Source organism: Puma concolor, chromosome E1 (genome assembly GCF_028749965.1).
Source record: "Puma concolor isolate L17-30 chromosome E1, mPumCon1.1.hap2, whole genome shotgun sequence".
Classification (NCBI taxonomy): Eukaryota; Metazoa; Chordata; class Mammalia; order Carnivora; family Felidae; genus Puma; species Puma concolor.
In genome coordinates this window covers 16,171,686-16,192,776 of record NC_141680.1, presented here as the reverse complement: position 1 = coordinate 16,192,776, position 21,091 = coordinate 16,171,686, and the positions used below count along the sequence as shown (strand labels likewise).

At 50.9% G+C, this 21,091-nt stretch overlaps 1 protein-coding gene across 1 annotated transcript in view; it reads left to right on the top strand.

Annotated features, from left to right (window-relative positions):
* Nucleotides 1-21,091, top strand: part of RPH3AL (rabphilin 3A like (without C2 domains)) — a 147,315-nt gene that overhangs the window by 78,070 nt on the left and 48,154 nt on the right. The window contains 1 exon segment of the mRNA XM_086686372.1: nt 13,323-13,409. Within this exon segment, the coding sequence (XP_086542498.1) occupies nt 13,323-13,409 (87 nt within the window).

Below are 21,091 nucleotides of genomic sequence, written 5' to 3'. Positions count from 1 at the left end.
GCCCCCCACCCCCGCCAGAAGTAGGTACGCAAAAGACAGTGATTATACCCATTTTCCAGATAGAGAAATAGGCCGAGAGAGAGCTGCTCTCACTGCTTGGTTCAGAACTTTGCCCACATATCCTGTGGGAAGTAGAGAGAGCTAAAGACATGTAGGAGACCCCCAAAGGAAGGTGCTGCCTGGTGCCAGCTTGCCAATGGGGTACGAAGGGTATTGACTAAGTGTGTAGCCCTTAGAGTGGGCCATCCATAGTAGGGTGTAGCACCCATCCCCAGACCCGCCCCCCCCCCCCCCCCGAAGCATACCCATCGCAGAGTGAGCCTGAGGCTTCAACCTGCTTTGTCACACCTCTGAGGTATCTGGGTGACAGGACGTATGTAGGGGGTCTGCCGGGGGTATGGACCAGAGTCACTGTGAGGTCAGCTCCTCATCGAGTGGGTGAAAGCTTCTGCAGGTTTGGGTTGGGGTGTTGGGGACCATGGCCAGGCCTCTTCCCCAAGGACACACGTCCAGCAGCCCCGTGGGCCCCTTGCCATCTGAGCTCAGTGGCTCTTTGGCCCGGGTCTGGTCAGCGTAGCTTTGAGAGAACGCTGGCAGCAGGAAGCCGTGTTGGCAAATCTGTTCGGCGGCTGTTACCAGGAACAGTAATTTTGTGCAGCCTCTTGTCCTCTGTTGTGGTAAATAACAGATAATGACATTTCCAGGCAGTGGTGTGGCCCTCACCTCTCCGGCTGCACCCTGCCAGCTGCCACACTTCATACGGCCTGTGATTCTTCATCGCTCTCAAATGGCCTCTGTTTTCCTCCTGCGACATTTCCCTCACGGCTATTTGGTATTCACTGACCTTAACTCGAGGTGGATTTAGCCAGTCCTCTGTTCCCCCATCGCCTCTCGTGCTGATGGGAGCAGCTGAGGAGAGAGTGGGGAGCTGACTCTCCTCCTGTGGTTCCCATTAGGCTGGGCTTCTGAACCAAGAATCAGGCCTTTGTCACAGGAGGGCTGGGAGGCTCTGTGACTTCCCTTCCAAACCCTTCCCTCACCCTGTCATCCCACCCTCTGTGGGAGGGATGGTCTCCCAGGTTACAGATGGGCAAACTGAGCCTGGGAGGCCTTCCAGAGACCCCTTCCTTCAAGGTCCAGGAACCACATCTGCCTTGCTGAGTTTCCAGGTGCAGACAGGAGTGTGGATGGGGCCTGCCAGGGAGAGAGGCCTGAGCGCCTGGCACTACAGAGCCTCCCCACCCAGCTCCTGATGGCCTGCCCTAGCATCTCATTTGCTTTCCAGATCATGCTCTGCTTCTCTGCTCATTCATCTTGCTCGAGTGTGATCGGTGTGCTCCTTCCTCCCTGTGCCTTCCGTGGCTCCCTACTGCCTGCGGAATGAAGTCTCACCGCCCCCACATGATATCCGGGGCTCTCAGTCCATTCCCTGGGCACAAGCTGCTGCCTTTAGCAGCATAAATGAAATACCCAGGGATTGGGCCTGACTCCACCTGGCCCAGACCGGTGGCCACTCTCCTTGGCGCTCTGTTCCTGCGCATCACCAGGGCCCCTCATTGATCGTTAGCGCTGCTGTTCCTTGAAGCCCTAGGATGTTTGTCTAGTCTGCTGTATTTTTCAAGGAAAAAAAAAAATCAGTCCCAATAACAGGTATTTTTTGGCTTCAAAGATATTTGCTATGTCCCAGGCACTGGAGGGAGAGGGTATTTTCACACAAACTGACCTTTAAGATAATCCCATAAAGTCAGAGAAGGCAGTGCAGACCCCAGGGACAGGTGGGGCTCCTGAGGGGCTGAAATGTGCCATGCTGAGTTAGTGGGGGCAGGGCTGGGGGATGGGTGGGGTCTCCCGACTTTAACCAGGAGGCAGTTCGTGCCGACTTGGCTTCTGGCGGACCCCCACCAGCCTTCCCCAGCCTCCCCGAGCCTTCCCTGCTTCCTACCCTGGTCTCTTTGGCTGAGCAACGAGTTTGTTGGACGGCTGGCGGTTGCATCCAGCTTCGGGCCCCATGGCAGTGCTCCAGGTCATCTTGTGCCTTCCCCAGGTACTGGCCTCAGTGGCAGCCTTTTCCCCTACCCTGCTCTCCCTTTCCACCAGCTCCATCACTGAGAATCCAGGTGTTCAACTCCCCTTCAGATTGAACAAACATTTATTGAGCACATAGGGCACAGTCCGGGTTCTGGAGCTCCCACAGGGAACGAGGCAGGCAAAGCCTCAGCCCTCCTGAAGCACCTTCCAGGGGTGGTGAAATCGACAGTAGACAGCACACAGATCAATATGGAAAGTTCGCTGGTCTGTGAGACCTCTCCACTCCCCTTGAGTTCCCAAGCTCCAGCCCTCCCTCTTCTGTAGGTTGCCTGGCCTTCCTCCCCAGCCTTGGTCCTGTGTATCAAGTACCTCTGGGCAGCTCTTCCAAGGGAGTCCGCTCACACTGCAAAGATCAGCGTGTCCAAAGCCAGTTACCTACCCCCCCCCCCGCCCCTCACCACGCCCCGTTAACGTCACCACTGCCCATCAGCAGCCTCAGAATGACCCTGGAGCCCTTCCTTGCCTCACCTCCCTTATCCAGCTAGGAGCCGGAATTCCATAGTCATCCGGGAATGGTCTGGAAAAAGAACCTTTGCTGAGACTTCAGAGGACAGGTGGACCAGGAAGGTGACTGAACCATTCGGTAGAGGTACTTTTTCTGAAACCCAGATCTGATCTGTCCCCTCTTTGAAAGCAGTGGCATCCCAGCCTTGGGGCACACTGTGCTTGTCATTCAGGCCCTCCCTCCTTTCCTGGCCAACTTCATTTATGCCAGCTACCTGCTAAAGTTGGGCATTTGAATGGGAACGAGGTCCTTTTTCTCCAAGGACTCATGGTCGGAGGAGGGGGGCACAATCACGGGAGAGACCATTTCAGTATGATGCAGTCATCAGTCTAGAAATGTCAGCTCATTGTGCACAGGAGGCAGTAACTAGTGCTCCCCTCGGGGGTAAATCCAGGAAGGAGCCTTGAGGGAGGAGACGTTTGCATTGTGCCTGAAGGATACACAGAAGTTCTCTAGGCACAAAGGGAGCCTGGGAAAAAGCATGGAGGCGTGGAAGTATCCAGGGTGTTAGGAGCAGACACTGAGGCATGGGGGTGGGCTTGGAGGAGCTGGAGGGTTAGGTGGGGGCCGAGGAGCGGGGTTGTCAGGTGTATGTGCGGGTGTTTTCTTTTCTTTCCGCCCCTCACCTGGAAGCCTCGCTGTGCGGGCAGCCTGGTCCGGGACCTGGTGGTAGCGGGGCCTTGGGAAGTGCTTGCTGAATGCTCCTGGCCTGTAGCTAACGTTGCTGCCCACCAGATTCTAGGGAAAGGGCTGGTGGAGGCTTAGCAGGAGCCTCTTGCCTCGCCTTCCCATGGAGATTTCAAGCCTTCCGCAAGCGGGGCTGTGACTTCAGCATCTTTGGTGGGGTCAGGCCCACACTGGTCACGTGCCCTGGGACCACAGAGTTTCTGAGCTAGGATCTGTGGGGCAGACCTGGCCAAGGGCTCCTGGCGTGGCCAGTGCTGATCACCGCGGGTACCCTCCTGTAAGGTGTGGCTTTGTGGCAGCCCCCAAGGAGCCAAGCCTATTTGCAGCCATTAGTTCAGGGGCTGCTGAGAGGCGCAGGGCATTTTCAAGGTGCTGGAGGTGAGGACAAAAAGGACAAAAAAAAGGTCCAGTCTCTTCCTCAGCCAGGTTCCTTTAACGGAACCCGAGCCAAATTTCTACCAGGTGGCAGGCATGCCCCCTAGTCAGAAACTGTCTGTGAGAGGCCTGGACCCAGGACTTCTGGGCAGCAGAGGTGGATTCTGCAGCCATGGCTGGGCCAAGGGAGGCCAGGACTGGCTTTGGGACTTCCAGTTCCTCGTGTTTGTTCCTGGCATGGATGCTGTGTATCTCAGAAAGTGAGCTGCCGTTTGTTTTCAGGCCACCGTTGTTCATAGGACCACTCTGTCCACTTGCTCTTTCCCAGTGACGTCCGTTTCCTGGGCCCTGTAAGTAGGGGGTCGCAGAGGGCACGGGCGAGCGGTGGGGCTGGGAGCAGGACCGCAGTCCAGACTGAGACAAGTGTGTGACCCCAGACCAGTTACCTAAGCCGTCCGCCCCACTCCCGTCATCGTTAAATGAATAATCCAGGTAAAGCACTCATGCCGTGCCCAGCATGCAGTGCGTATTATATAAGCTCTTGCTTTTATTATGACGGACCTGGGTCCGTACCCTGGCTTTGCCACTTCCTTGTAGCATCAACCTGGCCGAGCTACCCAACATCTCTGGGCCCTCGATTCCTCATCCATGACATTCAGATCATAAAACCACCCTCACAGGACTGTGTTGAACGTAAACGAGATTGAATGTGATAACGATAATGCGTGTTGAGCACTGAGCGTGGAGCCAGGCATGGAATAAAGTGCCCAATAAATGGTGGCCATTATCGTTATTATGAGTCGTAATTCTAAGTAACCACGCAGCAGGGAGCAAGTTGGATGTAAGTCGGCTCCCTCTACCACCTGGGCCTTTCCCTGCCCTGACTCCCTCCTGACAGAGGGGAGCTGGAGGCTGCAGGCCACCGTGTGACATGGCAGTCCTGAGAGACCCTTGGCCAGAGCCCCTTCCCTCCCGGGGATTCAGGTGGAGCACAGCGGACCCGTGGCTCGGAGCCCGGGGGACAAGATACGCTCAGGCACGGCTCAGGCGCCGTCAGTTCCGGGAACCCAGGCTGGCAAGCAGGGCACAGAAGCAAGGAGGTCTTCCCCTAGGCTGGAAGGAGCGAATGAGGGCTCAGGGATTCAAGTTGCAGGACTTGTCAGAGCCAGGCAGCGGGGAGCAGGCTGTGTTCAGAGCTTACGAAAAGCTTGATGGTAGAACTCCATCGACCATACGTATCCTCCTTTTCCCTCGGGAGGTTGGCTCAGTGCCGAGCGAGCTCTGAGGTGCACACCAGGCCCTGGGGATTTTCGGAGGGTTGTGTTCAAGGACCCTGACAAAACCGCTCTCAGAGGAGTGGAGGTCTTTCGCACGCTGCTTCCCACGTTTGTCTGGAAGAGAGATACAAATTGGGCACTCCATCTGGGGCCTGAGAGGTGATGCTGAGGATAAGCAGGATCAGGAAGAGTTAGCAGGGATGAGGGGCAGGTGGGGCAGCATCTGGGCCCTCGCAGCCAGCCTGGCAGCTTCATCTTGCCCGAAGTAGCCCATTCCCCCATCAGACGCGCTCTGTGGGGCACGGGCACAGAGATGATCCCGAGCCACGTCCGAGCATGATGTCTTATCATGTGCTTGTGAGTGTTAATAATCCATAGCTTTCTCTGGTGTTTTCTTCAACCCCCATTCTCCACTCAGCGCTCCATGCTGTCTGGCTGGAGTAAGGTGTTTTGGAAGCTAGTCCTGAAATTTGCGGTGCTTCCTTTTAGCTGGGGGCCGGGGGTCAGTGGCTCATCTGGTGGGGGTGGGCCTGCCCAAAGCCGACCGTGCAGCCTTCCGGAAGCCTGTGTGAAGAGCAGAGACCCGGCCCTGTGTGGTCACGAGCCTGCTACCCACAGCCGGCCTGGAGACTGCTGGTGTTTCCCTGGCCCGGCATTAGGGTGGGAAGCACAGAGAAAGCTGCCTTCCTTCTGAAATTTTTCTCCAGTCGCTTCCTGGCTTCTGTGTCAGACAGAGCAGCAGATGGCTGGCATTCTTAAGGCTGCACGTCTTTGGGCCCAGTGACTCGGGGTTTGCAGGCAGTCAGGGCTAAGGTCAGTGTGCCCTCGGCCCCACTGGCTCCCAGGCCGTGTCCTGGTGAGCAGGAAGGAGGTGGCGCCCGGCAATGGCCTCTCCTACTTGAGGTTTGACCTAGTCTGTAACTCTGGAGGAGGGACGAGCTCTGCCATCACTGGGGGTTGGGGGTGAGGTAGGGGATAAGTGTCTGTCTGGGCAGCCACTTAGGGCTCATATAGCATGGGGTTCACATCCCAGCTCCCTGCGATCAAGTTACTTAACCTCAAGCCTCAGATCTCTCGTGTATGGAACAGGGACAATAACATCCACCTCCTAGGTTATTACGCAAATTAATAAGATTCTACGTAAGACATCTAGCTTGGTGCCTGGTGTGGCATGAGTGCTCAGTAAAGCGTGTAAGTATTTATAATATGTACATCAGTATCTAAGCTATTTAAAGTCATCTGGCAGCAGGACCTGGGTTCCAGATACTGAATCCATGGCAACAAGGCCGTGTCTAGCCCCTGTACTCCTGGTCCATAGGGGCTGCTGATGCACCTCCAAACCTGGCCAATGATGTCTCTGGGGTTTAGCAGGGCTGAGCCTATGATCAGTCACTCAGTGACTGAGTGACACCATCTGGGAGAGGCTGGGGGACAAGGCTGACCATCTACACTTGAGCCGTAGTCAACCAAAAAGCCCTGTCTCCTGCCTATTTGTACATGTGCTTTTGGCTTCTTGAATCCATCCTGACCCACAAAATAGAGATCTGGTCAAAAAACGAACTTGGGGCTAGTGATTTCCCTAAGCATTTAGCACAGGCTTCCTTTAAATAGGAGCTCTGCTTATCCATTTAAAATAGATTTTGACTTAGCACAATTTGATTTACATTTTGGGCGCTATCATTCCATAGATTTTTCTGTGCATATATTGGCTTCTAAACACACGTAGGCACTTATACATATTTATATGGCAGAGCATCACACTATGCATGCTGTTTATAACATGCTTTTTAAATTTAACTTCTTGTGAATGTTGTTCCATTTCAGTACAAATAACAGCTTCGCTGTGATTGACTTCATTTCTTCTGGTTTGCATTGTCAGCATTTTTATCGCTATAGCTTTCCGCAGAACACAAGCAGATCGCTCCTTGTTGCAGACTGGGGCTCTAGCCCCGGGAGCACGTTGTGTGGTGAGGGGCACACTTGCGGGCTTTCCTCTTTACGTTGCTTCGTGCAGGTGCTACAGTCATTCGTGCGGAACCACTCCTGCCCCTGCTCCCCGGGGTTAGCTCGGCCGCTCCGTGAGCATCACGGCAGTGTGGGTCCTGATGGGGGCGGCTTCACCTCCAAACCACCTTCAGATGATGATTGGAACTGTCCAGAAGGTCCTTTTCCAGATGAGTTTTACCAGTTCGTAAACTCCTCGGTTCAGGGGGACACTCACTGAGTCATTGAGGACAAAGGGTCCTGCCGTGTTCATCCTCTTCCTCCCTAGAACAGAGCCTTATACCCAGTTTCGAACGTTTGTTGAATTGAAGCACCAAATATTTTAAAGTGAACTGTCTTCGATATTCATTTCCGCAGCACAGTGTGCATTCTCTGGCTCCTTGCATGGAACATTTGGGTCCCTTTCCGTCTTTTTTTTTCCTTGACTGAGCATCACAAAAGTGGCTTTCTGTGTGACATCTGATCATACCACAAAGCCCTCAGGACCCGTCGTGGGGAGTGTGGCTGTTTCCCGCTTGGCGGATGCCCCCAGACCTCTGTTCCTGGGAAGGGTTGGAGAGCGTGCCCAACAGTGTCGTTCCCGCCCTGCGCTGGCACTGTGTCCCTCCCGTCTTCTAATTGGCAGCAGCTTGGGGACCCCCGAGAAGCACGGGTTCTGCCTGAAAGGGGTCGGGGGTTCACAGTGAGGATGAGAAGGCCTGACCTGGGAGTAAAGTGCTTGAGCTCTGGCGCACGTGGCCTCACAGACTTCCTTGTACTTCCTGTTTCTTGACTGCGGTGTGGGAAGGTAAAGGTTTGGATTGCAGTGTGGGGGCTCCAGGGAGTAGAAGGGGTAACCAAAGTGGCCTGGATTGTGAGGATGTCAAAGAGGGCACCTGATCAGACCTTGGAATGGGTCTGCAAACACAGGTGGCCGGCAGGATGTACCCTTGGGAAAGCAGGCGGAAGCGGTCACGTGGAGGGCAGGGTACACATCCCTTCCCCCCATCCTTAACAAAGGACCCTCTGCGCCATCTTCTCTGTGGCCAGGCAGGCCTGGATTCATGCCCCATACCCTGAGAGTGAGGCCCACCCGTCCGGCAGTCCTACCTCAGGCACTCTACCCCATGTATGGGCTCTCCCATTGCCCTGCTGGTTAGCATCACTTGGTGTGGATGGGAGCACACCCTGGCTTGTGCTGCTATTTCCTGTCTCTGTGTGTCTTGTGTCCCCAACAGACTGGCACATTCTAGAAAGGACTATGTTTTGTCTTCCCAATTATAATACTAAAAGTATCACCTATGTATTTGTTCATTCATTCGTTCATTCCACAAATATTCATTGTGCCGGTCACTGAAAACAGGAAGGTGAACAGACATAGACATGGCCTCTGCTCTTAGGGATCTGACAGCTTAGTAGAGGAAGTGACAGTCACCACATAGCTGAGGGTAAAAATCTTGACTCTGACAGTGGAAGAAACAGAGGCAAGAGCCTGTTATGGAAGCTCCAATGGGGTAAGAAGGCAGGGAAGGCTTCCTTGAAGAAGTGGTACTTTTGCTGAGGTCTGAAGGATGCATAGGTTAACAATGAGAGAGTGTGGCCAAGTGCATCCCAGACAGAGGGAGCAGCATATGCAAAGGTCCTGTGGCAGAAGAAGCAAATGAGGACCAGGGATTAAAAGCAGGTCCTTTGGGTCTCAGAGCATGGAGAGTGAGGTAGTAAAGCCGGGGAGAGTGAACTGAGGCAGACAAGGAGAGTCCAGCCTCAACAGGCACCGCATACCACGTGAAGGCAGGCGGTCTTCATCCAGAGAACAACAGGAAGTCTTTGGAGGCTTTTAAGCTGGCAGGGACAGGAGAAATGACATGATTAGATTTGCATCTTGAAAAGATCACTCCTGCTGCTGTGCCAGGAACCAACTGGAGGCTGGCCAAAGTGGGGGTGAGGAGATCTGCCGGGAGGCCACGGTGCAGTCCGGGCAGTGAAGACAGCCACGGTGTGGATCATGGCGGGGTCAGGGGGGTGGCGGGCGGTGAAGGCGAGGCAACGGCGTCCAGTGAGATGTAGCATTCTTGGAGGTGGATTGTTTGGTGGGAATGAGGGAGAGTGAGGATCGAGGATGATTTGCATTTGGGCTTGTGTGACTGATGGGTGCTGGCACCCTTCACTGAGGCAGGTGTGCAGGAAAGAACTGCGGTGTTGCTGCTCTTGACCACGTGGTGTTCTAAGCACTTTCATGAATCATCTCCCTCCACCTCCCAACTGTGGCAGGAATCCGCCCGGTACCACCATTTTACGGGCGAAGAAACGAGGCTCAGAGAAACTTAGAAACAAGTCCAAGGTTGCGTCTTAATGGCAGGCTGTGCCTTCTTGCCCCCACAGCCTGTGGACTGTGCCCTGAGCCACCCCGTCTGGGCTGGAATACATATTTGCAAAAGGCGGGCATGGAGGGAAAGGAGAGAGAGCAGGTGCGGCTGAAGGCCTGGAGCTTTGTTGCTTCTGCTCTGAGGCAGGCCCAGGAGCTAGGCGTGTTTTGTTTAATGCTCAGAGGTCCAAGCTGCAGGAAGCAAGGGACAGCCGAGCCCGGGAAGCTGGTGGTCGCACCCCCGGGGCAATTCCACTCAGTGGAAGCCCATCTCCAGGCCCCGAGACTGTCCCTGACATAAGGGTGCCCTATGCCTTTTGCATTGGGTTGATGTCATGGCTGGCTCACCCTCTCTGTCACTGGCTTTTTCAAACACCACCTGCCTAATTTCCCTTATTGGAACCCCAGAACAAAGACCAAGCCCATAAGGAGAAAAGGTGCATTATTTTCTTACTGATCCGAGATTTAATGGAGCAGCAATTATGTATGATTTGAACTGAAGCACGTTATCTTTTTGCTGGCCCGGATTCCCCAGCCAGAGACACTGCAGGCGCAGGAAGGTGACCGAGAGATGGCAAGAACGGACTATGGGCTCCACCAGTGATGGCCTGTGGTAGCCTGAAAACAGGCTTGTGTGTCCTGTCGTGCCACTCCTGATCGCCGCCGCCCCCCCCCCCCCCGATACACACACACCATTCCACAGGACAAGAAGCAGAGGGGACATTTGGGACGTGCAACCCATCCCTCTTCCTGCCCTCCAGGCTGGTAATTGATGAACAGCCTTTGGCCCAGCCTCTGGAGGGCAACGGGCCCATGCTGCTCCTGTCCCCAGGCTGGGTGCTTCTGTGTCCCAAGGTCCGCGGGTAGAAGACAACACAGCTGTTATGCCTATCCCCCGATGGCACGGATGTTCATTCAACCGGACGATAGGTCTCGAGGGCACGTGCGTGCCCATCCTTCAAGGCTCACTTCAAGTCCAAGTGTTTGCTCCTAAAACCAGTGTCATGCAGCTGATAAGCAGTGTGGCTGCACCCCAATCCCAGCAAAGCCTCATCTCAGGGTCACGCTTGTTGCCTTCTCTGTCTATTTGAGAGGTATCAGCCACACTCCCAGGGATATGAACCAGCTCCCTGGAGAGCCAGGACACCAGCTTGGCACCCAGGCAAGGGAGGGCGTTATCCAGCTCTCCTGAGGTCTGGGAGAAGGGATGCTCACAGATCCTGATAGTCCCTAGCTAGCTGTGGGGCCTTGAGCAGTCTTGAACGCCTCTGAGCCTCAGTTTCCTTATCCTTATAATGGAGATCATAACACCCCCCTCCTTCATACTTTGTCACCAGGGTCCCAGTGCCTGGCACATGCAATTGCTCAGGAAATGGTAGCAACTGGTCTTCTATTCTCTCCTTATGCCTAGCACCTTCATCTCGTTGGGAGGGCAGAGGGTGCTTTGAGGTGAGTTGTCATCCAGCACTATAAGCATTAGGAAAATCTCACCTCTCTGAGAGGGCCACACATGTGCCATTTATACAGGATGGTGGGAATTAGCAAGGGAAGCAGCCAGCTGGCTTCAGTGCTTCCTTCCTGTCTCTTTACCCTCAGCAAGAGAGGCCCATGTTGTTGTTTTCAGGCCCACTGTCTGGGCTTATGGGGCCCCCTGTCCTAGGGATAGAAGGGTTGAGGGTGAGTACTGGGAGGGGGAGGGGAGTCTCCAGACCAGGTCAGGGATGGCAGCTCAGGGCTCCTGGGAGACAGGCTGCTGACCCCTGGTGACACTAAGCCCCAGCCTGTTACAGATCCCAAACCCAGACCTGGTTCAGAAGTAGCTAGACCCCTTACCCCTCCAAGGGACTGTGGGCACCCAGAGGGAGAGCAGCACAGCAGTGAGCACCCCAGATGGCATTCACTGACCCCTCCCCAATTGGACTGCACCACCAGAGACCCCAAGCTTAGGACCTTCATAAGAGCCAGGGAGGGGCCCCAATTGTGGCTGGGATGGACTTCCTGCCAGCCCAGACAGACAAGAGCTTGAAGCAGATTACATTTTATAATAAATAAAAGTGACGTTTCTCATCCCTGAGCATTGAGTGGTAGCAAATGTATACCCCCCACCAATGTATCACAGCTTTCCCTTTGCTGAGAGCTGGCTCCCGCCTCCCCGCGGTGCTGGGCTCAGCCACCTGACCGGGTGGTGACGACATGCTCTGGGAAGCCAAGTCGGTGACATTTTCCTCTCTGAGGAGAGTGTGTTCCTTGCTCAGTTGGCAGCCTGCGGAAAAGGCCAAGCTACAGATCCAGCCTTCCCTCAGCGGCGGGAGGCAGGAGAGAGCCCCCGGCCCAGCAAGGACCAAGTAGCTTCCTCCTGGCAGAAAGATTGATTAGCCGGTGGGACAGTCCTCTGGAGGAGGATCCGCTGTGCTGTCGCTGAATCATACTCTGCCTGGGTTAGCTGGAGACCCGTCTCAGCCCCACGAAGTCCCCCGTGCCTCCCCGGGAATTTCTTCTGGTGTTGCCCGCCCTGGCCTGTTGCTGTGTGTTTCAGAGAAGCCAAATATATGTGTAGAAGTTATACTCTTTTTTTTAAATATAATTTATTGTCAAATTGGTTTCCATACACCAGCCAGTGCTCATCCCAACAAGGGCCCTCCTCCCTGCCCATCACCCACTTTCCCCTCTCCCCCACCCTCCATCTACCCTCAGTTTGTTCTCAGTCCTTAAGAGTCTCTTATGGTTTGCCTTCCTCCCTCTCTGTAACTTTTTTTCCCCCTTCCCCTCCCCCATGGTCAGAGTGGCTAAAATGGGCAAACCAGGAGGCTATAGGTGCTGGTGAGGATGTGGAGAAACAGGAACCCTCTTGCACTGCTGGTGGGAATGCACACTGGTGCAGCCTCTCTGGAAAACAGTGTGGAGTTTTCTCAAAAAATTAAAAATAGAACTGCCCTATGACCCAGCAACAGCACTGCTAGAATCTACCCAAGGGATATAGGAGTGCTGATACATAGGGACACTTGTACCCCAATGTTTATAGCGGTGCTTTCAATAGCCAAATTATGGGAAGAGCCTAAATGCCTATCAACTGGTGAATGAATAAAGAAGATGTGGGATATATATATATAATGGAATACTACTTGGCAATGAGAAAGAATGAAATCTGGACATCTGCAGCAATGTGGATGGAACTGGAGGGTATTATGCTAAGTGAAATAAGCCAGGCAGAGAAAGACAGATACCATATGTTTTCATTCATATGTGGCTTTTGAGAAACTTAACAGAAGTTACACTCTTAAGCAACACTATAGAAGGAAAAGCACGCAGAAACTAGCTTCTGGCCACTTCCGCGTCTGGGGAAAATTATGTAATAGCTCTAGAGTCAGACCTGAGTCCATTACTTACCTGCTGCATGAACTTGGGCAGATTTTCAAACTGCTCTGAACCCCAGGTTGCTCACCTGTGAAATGGGCCTAATACTTCCATAATGGGGTTCTTGGAGTCATTCCGCGAGCAACATGGCATAAAGCTGTCACTGGTGTTTCTCACCAGACCATCTTCTCACCTTGTCAGGCACATAGGTGAGTTTTTTGTGAGGTTGTATACAAATGCGTGTTTTCTCTGTTGACTAGCATCACTTCTGCCCACATTACCAGGTATCGACACAATCTGCTGATAAGGCCACAACGTACTCTGTTACGTTTGCCTGGATCTTCTGCTGGCATCGGGCATTTGGGTTGTTTCCAGTTTTTTGCGGTGGAAAATGATGCAGCTGTGAATACCAGCAAGCTTAGTTTTTTTTATGTGATCCTAACAGAACGTAATGAGGGGTGGGGTGAATTTATATCATGGCAATCCGTGGCTGGGTACGTCCATTGTGCCCCAGAGCCAGCTATGGGTTTCAGATGATCTGTGCCCTTTGAGTCATGTACCCTGACGGTCTGAAGCAAACACCATCCCCTTGGAAGGTGCCAAAGCGTTCCTTGGTTCGTTTTCACAGCCCCCCAGCTGAGGAGGAAGTGGCTGAAGTATTTACATTCTTGTGTCCTCTCTCTTGTAGAAAGTGTGCACCAAATGTGGGATCGAGGCCTCCCCCGGCCAGAAGCGGCCTCTGTGGCTGTGTAAGATCTGCAGTGAGCAGAGAGAGGTAGGATGCCCAGGGCAGCAGGTGGGGGTGGGATGGGGCGGGTCTGAGCACACTTGCATTTGGGGAAATTCATGGTTGGTCGCTGGGAGGGGCTTCCCTAGAGGCCAAGGAGGACCTACCACGGGCGGCCAGGGAGAAGGGTGGAAAGCTCGCCTGTTCCACAGTGCAGCAGTGGCATGCCTTGCCTGGGATCTGTGGTTTCAGTGGGGAGTCCCTCACGGAGTGTAAGTACGCATAGCATTTTTGTGAGGCTCGTATTACAGTGATAGTAATGGCCATCCTAGGTTGAATGTTTACTGTGCACCTGACACTGTGCTAAGTTCTTTATAGATATAAGTTCGTTTCATCCTTACACAATCCCATAGGCGGGTGCTCTTATTATCCCCTTTTGCCGATGGAGAAATGGAGACACTAGAGATTAAGTAACTTGTGGGCACAGCTGCCAGTTAGTGGGAGAGCTGGAAATCGAACACAGCCACGGTCTGCTGTGATGAGCCACCCCAAAGTCCCTTCCGGTGCTAAGTTTCTATAATTCTGGTGCTGACCCCGTTTTAGGAGAAGAAATCGAGGCTCAGTGAGCTTTCTGAGGGGGCTCAAACCATGTCTCCTAACCCCAAACCCAGGACTTTCTTCACGGTACCAGGATCAGGGTCAAGGCAGGAGGACATCGGCAGGCAGCTCCTCTCTGTGGAGGGTCACGGGACGGGGATCGTGGTAACCGAATGAGCCAGGCACAAGGGAGCACACCCCTGGTTTTCCAGATGTGGATTTATTTTTTCACTTATTTCACTTTGCAACTGATAGACACTTTTTTTAAAAAATTTTTATTTATTTATTAATTTATATCCAGGTTAGTTAGCATTTAGTGCAACAATGATTTCAGGAGTAGATTCCTTAATGCCCCTTACCCATTTAGCCCATCCCCCCCACACCCCCTCCAGTAACCCTCTGTTTGTTCTCCATATTTAAGAGTCTCTTATGTTTTGTCCCCCTCCCCATTTTTATATTATTTTTGCTTCCCTTCCCTTATGTTCATATGTTTTGTCTCTTAAAGTCCTCATGTGAGTGAAGTCATATGAAATTTGTCTTTCTCTGACTAATTTCACTTAACATAATACCCTCCAGTTCCATCCATGTAGTTGCAAATGGCAAGATTTTGTTCTTTTTGATTGACTAGTAATACTCCGGTGTGTGTGTGTGTGTGTGTGTGTATTTATACCACATCTCCTTTATCCATTCATCTGTCGATGGACATTTGGACTCTTTCCATACTTTGGCTGTTGTTGATGGTGCTGCTGTAAACATTGGGGGGGCATGTGCCCCTTTGAAACAGCACACCTGTATCCCTTGGATAAATACCTAAGTAGTGCAGTTGCTGGGTCGTAGGGTAGTTCTAGTTTTAATTTTTTGAGGCACCCTCCATACTGTTTTCCAGAGTGGCTGCACCAGCTTGCATTCCCACCAGCAGTGCAAAAGAGAGCCTCTCTCTCCACATCCTCGCCAACATCTGTTGTTGCCTGAGTTGTTATTTTTTTTTTTTAATTTTTTTTTTTTTAACGTTTATTTATTTTTGAGACAGAGAGAGACACAGCATGAACGGGGGAGGGGCAGAGAGAGAGGGAGACACAGAATCGGAAGCAAGCTCCAGGCTCTGAGCCATCAGCCCAGAGCCTGACGCGGGGCTCGAACTCGTGGACCACGAGATCGTGACCTGAGCTGAAGTCGGGCACTTAACCGACTGAGCTACCCAGGCGCCCCAACCTGAGTTGTTATTGTGAGCCATCCTGACAGGTGTGAGGTGGTATCTCATTGTGGTTTTGATTTGTATTTCCCTGATGATGAGTGATGTGGAGCATGTTTTCATGTGTCAGTTGGCCATCTGGATGTCTTCTCTGGAGAAGTGTCTATTCATGTCTTTTGCCCATTTCTTCACTGGATTATTTGTTTCTTGGGTGTTGAGTTCGATAATGATACACACTTCCAATCTATGGATCCATAAAACATCTTCGGTTACGGGGAATTTTCAGCCATGCTGTCCTTGAATGTTGCTATCCTGCTAGTCCGTGTCTTCTCTTCTGGAGGTCCTGTGGGACACATTATAGAGCCTCAGTCATCCTCCAGTAGCTCCCAACTGCTCTTTCCTGTTTTTTTTCTTTATCTTTCAGGCATACTTTCTGGGTAGAGTCTTCAGTACTGCCTTCCATTTCACTAAATCTTTGAGACTGTCTCCCAACTGTTGGTTTTGTTAGTTGTCTTCCCTAATGTCCGCTTTCCTCAGGCGTTTTGGCATCTGGGTTTGTACGCTCGTCTTGAGTGGGAGTCCATTTCTCCCCCTGCCCCCACCTGCACCCAGCTGAGATTCTGTTTCCTCCACAGGTCCTGGGTCCCCTCCCCCACCCCAGTGCAGAGCCAGATGTCCTGGGTTAGCGATGGGCTGTGTGACCCCAGTGATGATGGGATTATGTCCAGAGCTGATCATTACTGCCATGGGCAGCGTGGCCAGGCCCTGACTGTGTGTGTGCTACTTCCACCTTCCCTCAGTGTTCACATTCTTAGTCTTGGACAAGGGGACAGTCTCCACTTTTTTCAGCCTCCTTTCCCAGGCGGGAAGTCCCTTCACCAACCCCCATCTTCAGTGACTCTGACTCTAGTGCCCCACCTCTTCCTGTACCCTGGAAGGCTAAGCTCCCAGCTGCCTCCACCTGCTTCTGGACCCAGAGCTCAGCAGGCTGTGCCTTCAGCCCCTCAAAATAGTAACTATTTGGAGTTTCTGATCCATTGAGATATACATATCTGATATATATATATATATATATATATATATATATATATATCAGAAACTCCAAATATATATACATATATGTTTTGTATATAATGTATACATATACATATGTATACATAATGTTTTATAAACATTTAAAATTTTTTTAAATATTTATTTTTAAGAGAGAGAGAGACAGAGTACGAGCAGGGGAGGAACAGAGAGAGAGGGAGACACAGAATCCAAAGCAGGCTCCAGGCTCCAAGCTGTCAACACAGAGCCTGATGTGGGGCCTGATGTGGGGACTGCAAGTTCATGACCTGAGCTGAAGTCAGACGCTTAACTGACTGAGCCACCCAGGCACCCCTAAACATTTTGTAATATTTATTTTTGAGAGAGAAAGAGAGAGAGAGAGAGAGAGAGAGAGAGAGATAGCATGAGTGGGGGAGGGGCAGAAAGAGAGAGGGACAGAGGATCTGAAGCAGGCTCTGTGCTGACAGATGTGAGCCCGATGTGGGTCTTGAACTCAGAAGCCATGAGAGCATGGCCTGAGCTGAGGTTGGATGCTTAACCGACTGAGCCACCCAGGCGCCCCCATATATATTTTATTTTTAAATATGGATAAGTTTACATTTTGTTTTTAGAATATTTTCATCGGTCACTGCTGTGTTTTAGAACAGGGAAGATGGGGCGCCTGGGTGGCTCAGTCGGTTGAGCGGCCGACTTCGGCTCAGGTCACGATCTCATGGTCCGTGAGTTCGAGCCCCGTGTCGGGCTCTGTGCTGACAGCTCAGAGCCTGGAGCCTGTTTCGGATTCTGTGTCTCCCTCTCTCTGACCCTCCCCCATTCATGCTCTGTCTCTGTCTCAAAAATAAATAAATGTTAAAAAAAAAATTAAAAAAAAAGAAGAACAGGGAAGATACTCAAAGTATGAGCTAACATTCTGTCTTGTCTGGAGGTCCCTGATTTCTCACCCTGAAATGGAGATGATACCACCTGTTGCCTAGAGGTGCTGTGGGAATTCAGCAAGGTCATTAAAGTATGCAAAGTGCACAAGATGTCTGGCTTAGAATAGGTACTTCATTATATCAGAGGCCTCTCTCTCACCCAGCCAGAAATTCTCACTTTGAACCCGAAGTCCTTTAGGTATCTTCAGGGTTCCCTTTTAAGATGCAGAAATCCACTGCTGAGAGAGAGAGAGAGAGAGAGAGAGAGAGAGAGAGAGAGAGAGGAAATTCCTGCTAAGTGTCTGGTGGCAGATTCTTAGGATGAAATGGCGGTCAGCTGTGGGAGGACAGAGAGGAAGGAGCTGTCAGGGAAAAGGAGGTGGAAGACGAATTTAGCAAACGTAATGATTTAGCCGGGCGCTCCGGAGGCAGCTGCCCCTGCCCAGCCCCCCGCAGGTCACCCTCACACTCCCTAACCGTCCTGAGCTGCCACGTGCGGGGCCCTCCACTGGCCCGTCCTAATCTCCAGAGCGCTCTGGTGCCCAGAAAAGTCTGAAATAGCTTAGGATGAATTTTCTTATCTCTTCTAAGGCAAAGAATATGAGGCTGTGCATTATGCTATCAGTTTGTCCTTGAATTTCTAGAGGCCAGTACAACTTAGCGAGAGGAGCCCACATTCCCGGGGCACCTGGGTGGCTCAGTCGGTTGAGCATCCGACTTCGGCTCAAGTCATGATCTCGTGGTTCGTGGGTTCGAGCCCTGCGCTGGGCTCTGTGTTGACGGCTCAGAGCCTGGAGCCTGCTTCAGATTCTGTCTCCCTCTCTCTCTCCGCCCCTCCCCTGCTCACGCTCTGTCTCTCTGTCTCTCTCTCAAAAATGAATAAGAAATATTAAAAAAAAAAAAAAAAGTCCACATTCCCTCTAGGCCCACTGTGGACATTTGGGAGGTGCAGACCGGCTGTGAAAGCGCACATGTGGTGCATCGGGGTGCCAGTGTGTACCATACCCAGGTGCTACATTTTCCTGCCTGTTTTTGGGGTGCGAGAGTGACCGTGTAATTGGTTTCCTCATACCTTTTTGTCTTAGAAAAATTATCTAATCACAACAAAGTGATAGTTAAATAGAGCATTTAAAATGTCATTTTAAGTGACACAGAGAGCTGGTTCGGAGTCTGTGATAAAAATCGGGAGTTCTGTCCTGCAGCAAAGCCACATCCTGATGGAAGCACTTGAATTTTCTGACGGAAACTTTCATACTGCTGTGCCCTAACGCTCCCATCTTTCTTTCCTTTTGACACTTCCCTTCTGTCCTCTCTGGCTGTAATTGTAAGTGTTTTCTCTGGAGTGAGCAGGATGCTGGTTCTGTGTCCCTGGGGCTCTCGGGCTGGTGTCACTGCCTGATCTGTGCACTTCAGCGGTACGGCAGTGTGAGCTTCAGCCCTTAGTCTAACGCATTTATTCATCCGAGCATTCAACACACATCTATTGAGCATCTTCTCGTGGGACAGGGAGACCACAAACACAGCAAAGTGAATTCTGCCGTGTCACAGATGGTGAAAACGTGCTCAGGGTGAAGGGGAGGGGGCTGCAAACATTGGGGGCAGCTGCCATTTTGTATGGGGGTCAGGGAAGGGCTCACTGATGAAATGACACTTGAGCAGAGGTCTGACGCACGCTATATGGATATGTGATTGGAAAGCACTCCACGAGGAGGGTACAGTGACTGCAAAGGCTTGAGGAACAGCAAGGAGACCAGTGTGACTGGCTTTAGCCAGAGTTGGAAGAGGAGCTCAGAGACATGGCAGAGGGTTACATCGTGTTGGCCCTTGTGGACTCTTGTAAGGACTTCGGCTTTTACCCTGAGTGAAATGCAGAGCCCCTGGGGGTCTTGAGTAGTGGAGAGACAGGACCTGAATCCTCTCCCTCTTTTTAAAGGATGCTCCGGCTGTTGTTTTGAGAATGGTGCACTATAATGTCCGCGTCAGGGTGATGGCATTTCAGCTCTCGCATTTAACGTTACCCAGATATTTAAGTCCTTAACTGTTGTTACTCTTAGAAGTTTTCATTTTTTAATTTTTTTTTAAGGTTTATTTATTTATTTTGAGAGGGAACAGGAGTGAGCAGGAGCATGGGAGGGGCAGAGAGAGAGAATCCCAAGGAGGCTCCACGCTGTCAGCACAGAGCCCAACGCGGGGCTCGAACCCACAAACTGCAGCAAGCTCATGACCTGAGCTGAAAGCAAGAGTCAGATGCTTAACCAAATGAACCACCCAGGTGCCCCGAAGTTTTCATTTTTTTTTTAAACGTTACATACATTTTACTCTTTTCTGATTATGAAATCAATATGGATCATTGACATTTACAGTGTTATCAAAAAGCATAAAGAAATACATACACCCGCAAATCCATAATCTTGTCATCCAGAAACAATCACTGCTAACATTTTGACATGTTTTCTTCTGATCTTTTTTCTTTATATTGTTAACCTACATTTCAACATTAACGTATAGTAAGTCGTTTTCAGCATAATCTATAACTCCTTATAAACATTCTGTCATATGGCTACTTCTAATTTAGGATGTCTAAGTTATTTCCTTTTTTTCCTTCTTATTAACCACAGAATATCTGTGCATAACTCTTTGCCTACATCTAAAATTATATCCTCAGGTGGGGCACCTGGGTGGCTCAGTTGGTTAAGCATCCGACTTCAACTCAGGTCATGATCTCGCAGTTTGTGAGTTCGAGCCCCGCGTCGAGATCTGTGGTGACAGCTTAGAGCCTGGCCTGCTTCAGATCCTGTGACTCCCCTCTGTCTCTGTCCCTCCCCTGCTCACACTCTGTCTCTGTCTCTCAAAAAATAAATAAATGTTAAAAAGTTTTTTTTTTTTTTATTATATTCTCAGAATGGATTCTTGGAAGAGAAGAATAAACACCAGCATTTATATTCCCTCTTATACACTTTTGAGTTACCACTTTTGATTTATCTCATTAGCTTGTGTGTAATTTTAGGTCATCTTAAATATGGGCCCATGGATGGTATGCTTTTGGAATCTTTTGTTATCCAATAATAGCTCCTGCCTTTATACCATAGAGACAACTTCACTGGTAATAGGACTGATCATACTCTTTCCCATTCACAATTCTGTGAGTTTGCCCTGTTGTCTGCCAACCACATATGAAAAGAATCACCATGAGGGAGGGTCAGCAAAGGTAACAACTAGGGTTGGTGTCCAGGGAACTAGAGATAATAGAGAAGCTAAAAGAGATATAAATATGGGTTTTTTTTTTCATTAGTTAAGGAAAAGAGATAAGAGAAAGATCAGAAACCAAATTGAACAAATAGGACCTTTGAAAAAGAATCAGCAACTTTGAAAAAGAACCACGGAACCATTTTCATTTCTAAAAATGAAAAATGTTATTAATAAATTTTAAATTTTTTTTTCAACGTTTATTTATTTTTGGGACAGAGAGAGACAGAGCATGAACGGGGGAGGGGCAGAGAGAGAGGGAGACACAGAATCGGAAACAGGCTCCAGGCTCCGAGCCATCAGCCCAGAGCCTGACGCGGGGCTCGAACTCACGGACCGCGAGATCGTGACCTGGCTGAAGTCGGACGCCCAACCGACTGCGCCACCCAGGCGCCCCTATTAATAAATTTTAAAACTCAATTGCGCTCTACTTCAGTAATTTTTTAGAACAATGAACCTTGTCATTCCCATTAACAGCCACGTATGTTTCCTTATTTTTTGGTTCTTATTGATTGTTTTTAAATTTTTGATCCCTGGTCAAAACTCCCAACAGCCTGGAGCACTGAGTCCCTATTTCTACTGTGCCAGCTGTCGTGAATATGATGTTTTTTGTGACCACACAAAACTACAGCCCTTACCCAATTGGCCTTTTTTCAACTTGCTGCTGTGGAAGCATTTGCTCCCCGGACTCCCCGCCCCACGCCGTTCCCATTCCCTCTGTGAGCAGC